This window comes from Mastigoproctus giganteus, chromosome 10 (genome assembly GCF_048544385.1).
Source record: "Mastigoproctus giganteus isolate SK-2022 chromosome 10, ASM4854438v1, whole genome shotgun sequence".
Lineage (NCBI taxonomy): Eukaryota > Metazoa > Arthropoda > Arachnida > Uropygi > Thelyphonidae > Mastigoproctus > Mastigoproctus giganteus.
Window position 1 is genome coordinate 206,287,917 of NC_143584.1, and position 13,647 is coordinate 206,301,563.

General features: G+C 33.2%; 1 protein-coding gene across 1 annotated transcript in view; it reads right to left on the bottom strand.

Annotated features, from left to right (window-relative positions):
• LOC150079808 (periodic tryptophan protein 2 homolog) overlaps nt 1-13,647 on the bottom strand; it is an 84,229-nt gene that overhangs the window by 50,655 nt on the left and 19,927 nt on the right. Inside the window, exons 4-6 of the mRNA XM_090383239.1 lie at nt 10,072-10,171; nt 8,361-8,507; nt 4,572-4,707 (exon numbers count right to left, since the gene is read on the bottom strand). Coding sequence (XP_090239365.1) covers nt 4,572-4,707; nt 8,361-8,507; nt 10,072-10,171 — 383 coding nt within the window. The remainder of the gene's footprint in view (nt 1-4,571; nt 4,708-8,360; nt 8,508-10,071; nt 10,172-13,647) is intronic.

Genomic DNA, 13,647 nt, shown 5'->3' on the forward strand with positions numbered 1-13,647 from the left:
GGTCGTTAGGTCTTATTGAGATTAATGGTTCACTTGATAGCAGAAGAACTGAGCAAATTGTGAATGGACACTTGAAGGAATTTGGTTTGAACTTGGATGAGGATATTGTTGCCTGCACCACCGATGGAGCAGCAATGATGATTAAGTTTGGCAAGCAAATTACGTCTAATCATCAACGATGTATAGCCCATTTATACATCTGTCAGTTATAGATGTACTTTATGAAAAAGCAATCAATTATGGTGCCACAGTCTCTGAGTCTCCCAAAGATAATGAAGAAAATGAAAATAATGAAGAAAGTAGTGATTATGAAGAAGTTGAAGAAAGACAGCAAGGCATGCTTCATCAAACCGACTTTACCAACAAGCTCATTTATTTCTTCAATCCAATGGCCAATATTGCACAAACTATTAACAAAGTCAGAAAAATTTGCAAGCTTTTTCGAAAATCGCCTACAAAAACGACATATTACAAAATTTTGTTAAAGCAAAATTTAATTGGAAAGAATATAAACTTATATTAGATTGCAAGACTAGATGGGATAGCACATTCTATACGATTGAGAGATTATTGAAATTGAAAAATTGCATTCCAAATGCTCTATGTGCAGTACTGTCAACTGAAGCTGTGTCTGACGATAACTGGAAAACACTTGAATTGCTACATGAAACTTTGCGACCAGTTGAAATGATTCTGAAGGCTATAACCTCAGAAGATACAGACTTATTTAAAGCAGAGTTTTCAATAGAATTTCTGCTTGCTAAGCTTGATACAGCAGAAAACCCATTGCTTTAAAGTTTCACCAAAGCCTTTTGCAGCGTTACAATGCAAGACGAAATTGCCAAACTGCGTCTTTGCTGAGCTATCTAAACAACCCCAAAAAGTTTAGGAAAGAAGATTCAGGTTCAAGAACTTTTGATTTTCCAAGTAAGCAAGTTTTGAAAAAGCATGCTGAAGAGATTTATCAGAGATTATTTGCAAAACATTCCGAAGGAGTCTTAGCGTTGAATGAAGAAACTGAAAATAAACGAACTGTTCTTTTAGAAGAAACAAAGACTCGTCTAGTTCCGATGTTGGAGATACACTCATGTGAGAGTATGATAGTGTAATAAAGAAATTAACTGAAGAGCCTTCAAAATATTCGAGTGAATTGGAAATCAGCAAAGAATTTAAAATTTCGGAGGCAACTAGCAGTAGAAGTGAAAAGCTGGAGAAAGTTTATAGAGCACTGCTCACCATTAAACCAACAAGTGTCCAATCTGAGAGAGTGTTTTCGATCACTGGTCTCTTTAACACAAAAATAAGGTCAAGTCTATCAGGAAAAATGCTTAATATATAATGTGTTTTTTAAAGGATCATTTTCAGAAAAAAGCTGAGCAAAAAATAGTAATTTCCCCAAGCTGTTTTTTTTTTTCACATTATTTTTATTTATTTATTATTATAGGGCTTCTTATTTTTTGTTTACTATACAAGAAGATAGTTTTTATTCAAAAGATTTGAATACAATTTGTAATTTTGTATAATCTCAAGCTGGTTACTTTTTTGGAGCATTTTAATTTTTTTACTATAAGAGTTGATAGATTTTGTTTAAAAGATTTGATTACGATTTGTACAATCTACCCAAGATTAAATAAATACCTGTGTTATAAGCTTTTATTTATTTTCCCTAAGTCTGAGAAAATTGGTTTTAAAACCGGTTTTAAGAGTAAACTTCGGTTAAACTCGGTTTTGAAATTTCTCGGTTTTATGCAAGCCCTAATGTATATACATGCTTTTTGTGTGGGTTCCCTACAGTATGATTTGAGGATTGTTACAAATGACATATCTATTTATGTACAAATTGTCTAGAAATATTCAAGTAGGTGCAAACATATCTTATCTGTGTTTCCAAGCAGTTGTAGACAGTTTATGATAGATAGTGGTCAGAAAAGTTTTGAAAACTGGAATAATACATTGTTAGTGTCAGGCTGTCTGATTTGGGCTTACAAAAGATAAAACTGAATAAATTCAGTTTTCAGATTTAGAAGTTAATGAACTTAGCCGGGTGATATATAAATAAATGTAGAGAGTACTGCTGCATCAAAAAAAAAAAAAAAGCAACAATGAACTTTTTTATTTTTTTTGCGATTATTGTCACAATTTCTTTTAAAATTCAGATTCAATTTTTGACTATAATTTCACTGTAACGTTAGAAAGTCATGTAAAAATAAAAACAAATTAATACTTAAAAGTATTTGTATACAAATTTTTACAAAACTTCAAAATTCTGCAAAGAAACTTACTCCATAGAGCCTGCTGCCATCAGAAAATCATTACTCGCAGCACACACATTTGGAAAATTCATCACTGCAAACCCACATGTTTCAAGAACTCACCCCAACAAGCCATGTGCATCTAGAGTTCGAGTACCATGTTCATAGATTACTATTTCAAAGCTAATCAATCTATAAACATGTTATCAGAAGTTGTGATGCATTTTTTCATTAAAACATTTCTGCCACTTCACTGGAAAATGCATTAAAAATGAATCACTTTAATTAATTCATAAATCACTTTATTAATTCATGAATCACATGAATCACTTTATTTGCAGTTATGGAAATTGGTGAAATAATGAGCACTTTACACTCCATTAAAGGCAGATATTATACTCCATGCAAGTTGCAGTGCTCCTTATTTCACCAATTTCCATATCCACAAAGTTACTAGTGAAACTGGTATTTCTCACTGAATATGTCAATCAGTTTTGATGCAATATTTGGGAATGCAACATCTTTCAGTCAAGTTTGTGCTTCATATCCTCACTGATGATCACAGAGAGTGATGAGTTCTCACATCAGGAGCTTTGTCAACATGCTGCTGCTGCTGACCCACACTTTGTTTCTTCCATCATTACTGGTGACAGATTGTGAGTGTATTGTTATGACCAGAAAACATACTTAGTAGTGATAATGGAAGGCTTCAAATTTTCTAACACACAAAAAAACAAGGCAATCACTATCAAATGTGAAGGTCATAGTTATCCCATTTAATGTGATAACCATGACTTCACTTTTTTTTCTTTTTTTTTGTTTTCTAAGATTAAAAGAACATGGCAGGAACTATTAAAAATTCCAAAAGAAGCCTATCAAGAACGTTTACAGAAGTTGCAGAAGCATTGTAATCAGTTGTTATACAGTGGAGTAGCATCAAGGAGACTACTTTGAAGGACAGCCATCTGAATAGCCAGTAAGCTTCACCATTTCCCGGATATTAGTTCAGTCTCCAAATTTTCTGATTACACCTTATATATGGATAAGTAGGAGCGTGATGTTACTGTCACTCAAGATATCAGTGTTAAAAGATACTGGTTGTCTGCATGGGCCAAATCAAAGGTAAGTCAGCATCGTTGTTGTTGTTTGGTTTTTAGGAGCATTAGCAACTAAGGCCATATTGCTCCGGGGATATGCAGTGGTCATTCCCTGACCTATCCGCATCCTCTATTTGGTGGGCACAGGCTCGAACCCCGGTCTAATCAAGAAGCGTGCGCTACGCACTGCAGCTCCTGCCCACCTGGCTACGGAGGCGCCGTAAGTCAGCATCACTGACAGCTAAGGGATTTATATGGTACTGGAGTTCTTTTTCGTGCAAGTGTCCCTATTAAATTCAACCATGAGATCTCTTTAAATTTCTCGAGAGTAATGTGAACTCTGTTTTAGTAGAGTTTATATATTCCTACATAAAATATTTTATCAAATATACAGAGAATATTTTTTAGTTCCGTGGTAATTATTTCCTTTGCCATTGTGGTTTATGTTTATGCAGTGTCAAGGTTAGAAACTTTGAAAACATACAAATCATATAGTATTCTGAATTCTAAAAATTAGAGATACATTCTGAAATATAAACAGAGATGATGTGGACCTTTCCTTATCAATTAAAATAATCTGACTGAAGATACTATCATATGAGAATCATAAGCTTTGTTAATGACATAGTTTGTAACCTTGTTATTAATTTATTTTAATGCAAGTGTGGATGGGTTCAGAGATTTGTAAACAAAGTTAGAACCCACCCAACTTTTAAACTGGCTTGTATCTCTAATTCTGGCTTGGTTTGAATAAAGAAAGAGCAATTTACCTAATGCTATGAAGAACCTCATGGTAGAAATTAATATATCAACTAACAGAAGTAAAAATTATTTTTTTTCCATATCCTGGCTAATATCTAAACATGTTAACTTTTGGCAGCTTTAACTTATACACATTTTTAAAATTTAGCAAAATGACATTTAGTGTGTAAAATACTATAAGCAGGAATATTTTATCTAGATTTTTCTGTAATTCTTTGACAATTTTTTTTATTGTTGTATGTTGGTATGCCAGAAAAAAATGTCCAAAAATGGTAGGGATAAATTTTGTACGAATGATATTAAAGTTATGTAAAATAACGTGAATTATTATTTGTTTGCTATACTATAAGTACCTGCTTTAAAAAAGGGACAAACATGAAATTTGATTATTTCCTAAATCAATTAAAGATAATTATCTTCTTCACAAATATGAGAATTTTTTTTTCAAATAAAAGGATACATCCAATGAATCTTCTACAAAAAAGCATGCTACGATGCTGTCACTATGTCCAGTCAATGTGTAAACAGAAAGATTGGCAAATCTGTCAACACCATATATTTTGACAGCCATATCTTCACCACCAACAGCAAGCACCCTAAAATAAAAATAATTTTAATTTATACATTTTGGATCACTACTCAGATTTACTTCTTTAATTTATGAAGCATTTGAAAAATGGTTAATATAAAATATATTACAAAGTATACAACTGCTTTAATTTCAGAAATATAGTGAATGGCAGACTAAGAGTGCCTATTCATGTGGAAAATGTTTTGGTGCAATTAGGTGTATGCAGAATCTGATTCAGGGACTTCCCCAAAATACCTTTTAAGAAATTATTATTTATTATTATTTTATTTTTTTGCAGTGATAGGGATTTATTCAATAACTAAAGAAATATTTTACAAATTTGTAAGAGGACGTTCTCATCCCCCACATACACCTCATAGATATGATTGTTATTTTGGTTTTTTTTTTTAGGAGCATTAGCAACTAAGGCCATATTGCTCTGGGATATGCGGTGGTCATTCCCTGACCTTTCCGCATCCTCCGTATTTGGTGGTGATGGGCTCGAACCCCGGTCTAATCATGTCCAAAATCACTGAATGGTGTACAAAGTGCACCATTCAGTGATTTTGGATAAAACATTGTGCACCTTCTTATGTAATTTCATTTTGGATAAAACATTGTGCACTTTCTTATGTAATTTTGGAGTCAACATTGTGCACCTTCTTATGTAATTTCCTTGGCAAACCTGATTGAGGGTTAAATAAAAATAGTAAGAAAATAACTATATAAGTTCATTATTTTATATATTGTGTTGATATGGCCATAACTCACTGGACCAATAAATCAGAATGTCTTATACTGAGAGTATTAACTTTCCAGATATTGAGTGGAACTTATGGGTTGATCACTCACACAGTAGCAGTCACAGATAAAATATTTCAAAAATATTTGAAATATTTTAATTTTAGATGATATACTGTATGCATCAAATCAGACCCCATTTAGAGCTTCATTAAATATTTCCCACATTTTTCAATATAAATTAAGAAACATATCTTCTTCACTGTGATTAAACTCAGAAACAGTCCTTAAAATATTGTTGTTATTTTTATTATTTTTTATTTGTAAAATAATAAGAGGAGTTTACCTCAATATAGTACGTAGAATACTTCCGTATGATACTCCCCAGAAATTAAAACGAAAAAATCGACAACTTACACTGGAGTAAAATATAAATAATTAAATAATTAAAAACCAATTTAACACAATTCAAATCAATTTAAAACAATTAAAAATCAATTTAACGCAATTAAAAAGAATCTAATGAAAATATTCAAAACAATTTTCTTTCCTGAAGCTGACAATGCTTTTCGACCGTATGTCGTGATCACAGGAATGAAAATTACCGAATAGGCTTGAACCTGAAACTTAAATAGTGATTATTTGTCTTTGCACATGCGCGTAAAGGTCCACGCATCGGAGATCAAATATGGCCGCCGAACATTAACAGAATTCTCGTGTAATTTTATTTCTACGGTTTCTGCAATTAATAGTCACGTATAATTACGTTGAACATTAAGTATTTTGGCCTCATTAAATAAAAAAGTATGTTTTTCGTTAATGGCATGAAAGCCTAATTCTGACGCTGCTGAACGAGAAGCACGAACTGAGGCTTCATGTTGGTTTACATGAATATTAAGAGAAAATCGCGTCGAACCTTAATATTCGATGCGATTTTCTTAATTTTCTCTTAATATTCGTGTAAACCAACATGAAGCCTCAGTTCGTGCTTCTCGTTCAGCAGCATCAGAATCCCATTTTTCTTCCAACTCATGTATTAATGATCTTGGTAAAACACCTCCCACCATTCCCAACACGCTCCATTCAATTCCACCTGTGGTCTTCCACCAAAAGGATGTCAGAAGGATTTTGATGAATCTTGATGCTAAGAAAGCTCCAAATCCTAATGGCATTTCTCCACTTGTTCTCAAAACCTGTGCTCCTGAACTTACTCCTGTTCTTTGCTGCCTTTTTTCACTTTCTTATTCTAAAGGTCCTTTTCCTAGTTTTTTCCCTTCTGCTTGGAAATTTGCTCATATCTGGCCAGTTCCTAAAAAGGGTGACAAGTCTCTCCCATCCAATTATCGTCCCATTGCAATTACATCTACTCTTTCTAAAGTAATGGAGAAATCAATTAACCGCCAACTCTTAAACTACCTAGAAACCTTCCATCTGATTAACGATCACCAGTATGGATTCTGTCAGTGTCGATCCACTGGTGATATTCTGGCTTATGTTACCCATATATGGACAAATTCAATGGAAAAATTTGGTGAAACACAAGCAGTTGCTCTTGACATCTCAAAGGCTTTCGATCGTGTTTGGCATAAAGGTCTTCTAAAGAAGCTTCCATCTTATGGTTTGCCAACTGTTTTTAGTAATTGGTTATCCAGTTTTCTCTCTGATCGCTCACTGAGGGTGATGGTAGATGGCTCTCTGCTTCGAACTTCTCCACTAATGCTGGTGTACCCCAAGGTTCAGTTCTTTCCCCAACTCTTTTCCTCTTGTATATTAATGACCTTCTTCCATTGGCTGGAAATCCTATCCATAGTTTTGCCGATGATAGCACATTGCATTCCACTTTCCATTTTGAAAAACCTTGCCCTGCTCAATCAGCTTCAACTTCTAGAATATCCGCTACCAATTCCTTAAATGCAGATCTCCAGGTAATTCTCCAGTGGGACAAAGACAACTTAGTTGATTTCAATCCTTCTAAAACTCAGTCTTGTCTTATATCTTGCAAAAAGGATTCTTCTGCTCCTATGCTTATCTTTGGTGACACTCCGATTTCTAGGCAAAATGATATATCTCTTTTGGGAATTACCCTGACTTCTAATCTCTCTTGGTACAAGCACATTATAAATATTGCTTCCTCTGCATTTAAAAAACTTGGTTTTCTCTTTTGCTCTCGGCGTTACTTTTCTTCCAAACAGCTGTTCACTCTACAAATTACAAATCAGTCCTACCATGGAATATTGTTCCTACATCTGGGGTGGTGCCCCCAAAACCTCTCTCAGGCTTCTAGATTCCATTCAGAAGAGGGCAGTTAGGTTAATTAATGACTCCTGTCTAACAGAGTCTTTCCACTCTCTGTCTCATAGACATACTGTTTCTGCTGCATGCCTTTTCTACAGATACTTCCATGGACACTGTTCTTCTGAATTGGCTTCTATAATTCCCGCTCTCTCTTTCAAAATAGTCTGAACACGTGCTGCCACCAGCCAACATTCATTTACTGTCCAACGTCAAACTCACAGAACCAACTTTTCATCTTCCTCGTTTATTCATTCAACTGCCGTTTTCTGGAACAACCTTCCTTCACACGTATTTCCTGAAAATTACAGTCTACAGAAGTTTGTCTAATGTCAACAAATATCTTCTTTCGTCTTCTCAACCCCCAACCCAAGCACGGTACTAAGTACTATAGGTTCTAATACATCTCATATTTGGGGTTTTCATAAAAAAAAAAATTAAATAATAAAAAAAAAAACATCCCATCAGTGAAGTTCCTAAATGAAAATCTTATTATGATAGAGCAAACTAACAAGTTTATTGAAGTTTAACAAATTTATTGTATATAACTATTAAAAAAAATTAAATAATGCTACTTAAAAAAAAGTAAAATCTTTTTAATATTTCTTATATTTCTTTAAGTTAAAAAATAATACATTTCATTACCTTGAATCAGTAGTCCAGTTAAGGCATGTAGTATCACCATGAGATGAATGGAAAACTCTTTCCATTGAAAAAGGATTATACTCTTTAGTATATGGTCCAGGTGCTCGAAACAGAAAAACACCATTCTCTTTTGTAACAGCAAAATACCTGTTATTCCAGGGGGAAAAAACAACAGTGATTTATGTCCTTTCATTATTATAACCAAGAATAGCATGTTTAAATCTAGTACTGGATGAGATGACTAACCCACCCAGACATACACAAAAAGAAAATGCTGTGGGAGACAGTAAGTGGCTGTAGCGGTGAACAGGTTATTTGCCTCCCTAAAAGGGGGAGGGATTTTCTAAGGGAGATATGATACAATCCAAACTACCTAAAATATTACTGTTCTTTATTTATGGTATCTTTGCCAAAATATTATTTTTGCGAAAGAAATTGATAAAAAATTAACTATACACTGAATAATTGAGTATGTACAGTGCTTTCCAAAATATTCCTTCAAAATCAATGGAGCAAAATATAAAATGTGTGCAAGTGTATATACTTATCAAATGTATTATATGTTCGGTTTACATAGGGCCGTGATTCAATCAATGTTTCAGCTGCTTGTGTCATTTCATTACATCAATGGTGGAACCAGTGCAGTTATATTGCCTTCAGCAATATTCCTAATTTGATAATAGAGACAGAAATCTCTCCTTTTCTTATTAAAGAAAAAAAAAAAAAAGAAAAAGGTGTCACAGTTACTGGATCCATCCATTAAATTGTAAATGTCACAATTACATTTTAAATGAGTTTATTGTAAATATAGCTAAGGAAGGAAGGAATGCTGATAGCATTTTTTGGGGGGGGGGGGAAATGTAACTTTTGAAAGATGTGATTAAAAAAATCAATAGTACTCCATTAGCTTTTTCACATTCCTCAAAGGTTACATTCAAATCTCCCCCCCCCCCCTTTTTTTTTACCCTTCTCCTGCAGTATGCAAAATTATGGCGTTTGGATACATTTTCAAAAAAAAAAATAATAACAATAAGACTTTTAGAAAAATAAAAAAGAAAACCACATAGGAGGGGGGAAAAAACATTAGATTACGCAAAACTTGAATTTCATTATTGCAAAAAAAGGCAAATATTAAAAACAAAAATGCATTAATCCCCAAAAATTAAATACAAGTTATTTCTACTATACTGTGCTGTATTTCTGAATATGCAGTTCATTAAGATTTTCTGCAATACTGTAGTATTTATATCAGTGTCAAACTTCCATGAAACAAACTTTAACTTAAAAAAAAAAACATGGTCAGCATACACACTATACAACAGCAACAGAATGAATTCCATGGATGTATGGGAAACAATGGGGATAAGATGCTAATCTAGTGAGGTGTGAACTTGCATTCCAACTGCATTCATTTTGAAAACAGACTGCAATGTAATCGATTCAGCCTCAGTCAGTGTAATCTGCGAGAGCAGCCAAACAGATGTGGCAAAACTATTGACAGAACCACGGTTGAGCATTGTTTTTTTTCACACTGAAATTAAAGTTTGCTCTGCAATTAAGCAGTCAAATTTGGCTGTGACTTTATGTAATATAAATATCTAGAATGCAATTTTTCTTGCAGAGTTTTAAAACATCATACTCAAAATACATTTAATATCACTGCATCCATAAAATATCAAAAAAAAAGTCTATTATTATGTATATTACTTACTTGCCATTAGGACTAAATTTAACTTCTTTGATTGGTCTTTTAAAGTGATACCTATGAAGTGCAGTTCTACTAAGAAGACTGCAAAACAATGCCTCACCAGCTAACAAAAAAATAAAAACAATCAGTACAGTCACCATGAAATTCTTATGCATACATAGTAAGAAAATTAAATTATACTGTTTAGCAGTTATACAGGCTGGCCTCAATTAACTCGATTAATTCATCCCGCGAGAGCAAAACGGAAACGTGTTAATTGAATATAATAATCAATAGGAAAAATTATAATTGGTCCGTGACCTTCGGGAATGTCCATAAAGAATTTTAAAAATACCTTTTAAATAACTTTTAACTGTATACCATGTAAATGATAATGATAATAATTATAGAATTAAATATTTATTGCATAAAATACACAATGAAGAAACTATTTGTTACAGAAATATTTGAACAGAGTCGTTTGAACAGTGTTGGCTCTCTTTTTTTCGTCAATCAATTTCCAATAACTAACAACAATCTTCTCTAGGCCCTGGCGAAATAGATATCACAGAGAACCTCAAACCTTTTGTTTTAAGTTCTCTGCAATACAAAAGATTTCGTCTAATTCTTTTACCGTCATCTCCTTTGTGGGTAACATTTTCATCTGGCTCATTTAAAAATTAGAAATTTTAACTGTAAATTTGCATCACATAAAGTGAAAGTGGTGCAATTTTTTCAAATAGCGGTAACTGAAAAACGCATTAATCGAACTCGCATTATGCAAGGCCTGGCTGTACTAGTTCCTTACAGGTGAAATTTCAATTAATGATATTAGTAAAAACTATATGCTAAAAGTAATGATACTGAAGGCAATCAGCCCATACAGTATCTTGCATATTATATCTGTAAATATCATCATTTAAAAATTAGTTTGACTCTGTTCTGTGGAGGGATAGGGATCTGAATTTCTCAGTGAAAAAAAAAATCCTAACTTCTCTACCTGAAACCAATTAAATCAGAACCAGGTTGAGCTTAAAGCTATCACTACTCTGGCTAGTCAAATGAAAATGAGATTTCAATTCGCAAAATTAAATTTCGATGTTGGCTATTCTGAAAGTCCAAGGAATGATATGTAGCAGAAGAGATAATAAAGCATTCAGCAGAGATGTTATCTCTTCAGCAGAAATTCATCAGTGTACAGAAAGGAGTACATCAATAATTGTATGTCACAATCATGATTATACAAATGGTTAAATCATTAACGCAAAGAAATAACAACTCTGAAGGATCCTTTGCCCAGAACATGATCCCAGAAAATAATTTTGTCTTGGCAGATAACATCATCAGGGTGGATCAGTATAAAACAGTTAATGATATGGCTAGGGAAATGAATATCAGCTTTGGGTCTGCTAAACATCCATGGTTGTTATGTTTTTAGAAGACTAAAAACTGATCTTGCAAGACATCAATTCTGAATGGATGATGAAGTGGAGAAGTCATCAAACAATGGTAACAAAAACAACCAAAAGACTTTTATGAGCAGAACATAAAAATTTTGATATACAGATGAGAAAAAAAGCCTTTACCACTCTCCCAATCTCTGTATTATTAGCAAGCATTGATATCAAACCTATTATGCCTTCCTCAATCATTAACAAATATGAGAAACAACCAAGGACACAGTACTGAACCCTGTGCAACTCTATTTGAGATCTGGTCCAGTCAAAGCAGTAACTATTTAACTAATTTTTAAAAATTGGTTAAAATGGTTTAAAACTATTTAACCAATTTAAAAGCAATAAATCTTCCAAAAAAATAAGTAGAGTGTATAAGTAATAAATTTATAAGCTATTTGTACATAAGTAAATAAGTAATAAATAAGTGATAATCTTGTAAATAAGTAATCAATAAATCTTCCATAAAAATAAGTAGTGCCTCTAAAAGAATTAGGGGCTACCCGATTTATTTTTATGGATTTATTGCTTTCACCCTTCTTTTTCAGTTAGGAAAAATTTTTTTTTGCACTCTTTTTAAGTTTCCTTTTAAGATTTTTCTTCCATAATTATACATATGCATAGAAATGCAGTTTATTGATACATAATCAGGTGTAGTCCCCCGATGAAATACCTGCATTATATATCAATCTTTTATAGCTTGCACCAAATATTTCAAATATTTTAACCTTATATTTCTTTCCCTTATTATTAGGTTTTTTAACATCAAATTATTTTCCTGCCTTCTACTTGATGCTTGCTATTTCTTTGTAATTTATTAATTATTATATTTTTTCTTCTTTATATCTTTCCTGTTAATTGGCATATTAATTTAGCCTTTAATTTTGGATAATTCAATACATCTTTTAGGTTCTTCACATTCTTTTCCTATCTTCCACCTCAATTTTTCTATTTCCTACTAGTTTTAGCACCTTGTGTTCTTTACAATTCCATCTGTTTGCACTTTGTCTCTTGCTTTATTACTTCTAATTTAAATTTATATATTTTTGTATCCATTGCTGCTGCTTAGTGCACATAGGTGCAATTGCCATATAAAATTTTTAACTTTTAAAACATAATTATAATTTACCTATACCTCCATATTTGTCACTTCTACTCATTTTAACCATACTATATATATATTAATTCACACACACACACACGCACACACACACACACGCGCGCGCGCACGCACGCGTGCACACACACATGCACGCACGCACGCACGCACACGCAAGTCAGAAAGTCACTTCACTCCCTTCTGCCTTGTGTCACACAAACCTGAATTATACGTTTTCATATTTTAATTTTGTTTAATGGGGGAATCCCCCACACCCCATTCTTCAGTTGTTTGTTGTTTGGTTTTTAGGAGCATTAGCAACTAAGGCCATATTGCTCCGGGAATATGCGGTGGTCATTCCCTGACCTTTCCGCATCCTCCGTATTTGGTGGTGACGGGCTCGAACCCCGGTCTAACCAAGAAGCGTGTGCTACGCACTGTAGCTCCTTCCCACCTGGCTACAGAGGCGCCCATTCTTCAGTATTTTTGATTTGTTTTCCACTAATACAAAGAGAATTTTAGCTGCTTTCAATTGTCCATGTGAAAAACATGGTGATGTTAAGTCAACACCAACCTTAGATAATGTTTGACCTTGACTTTTGTTTATTGTCATACTAAAAGCCAATTTCATAGGAAACTGTGTTCATTGAAAAATGAAGTTCTATTCCCCTTCGTTTGATTACATATCAATCTGTGGAATATATGCTTAGATCCAGCTCTGTCACCTGTGACATGTTCACAAACCAAACATTTCTTCCTTATTTCCACTACACGTAGTCTTGTGATATAAAAGTAGTCTTTTGTTTTTCTTAATTGTGAAGCCTAACTTATTATTTTAACCTTAACTTATTATTTTAATATTTTTCAATAATCGCTTTGTTTTCTTCAATGTCAGGATTTTTAAGTGCTGCTTTATACTCAACCTTTTCTTTTCTTCGCAGCCTTTCTGATATGATCTTTCTCTTTTCTATTACTGCCATTATTAACAACATTGCTAATAGCTGAAGAAACTTGAAAAAATTGAATCGTTGCCTTGAGACACGTAGA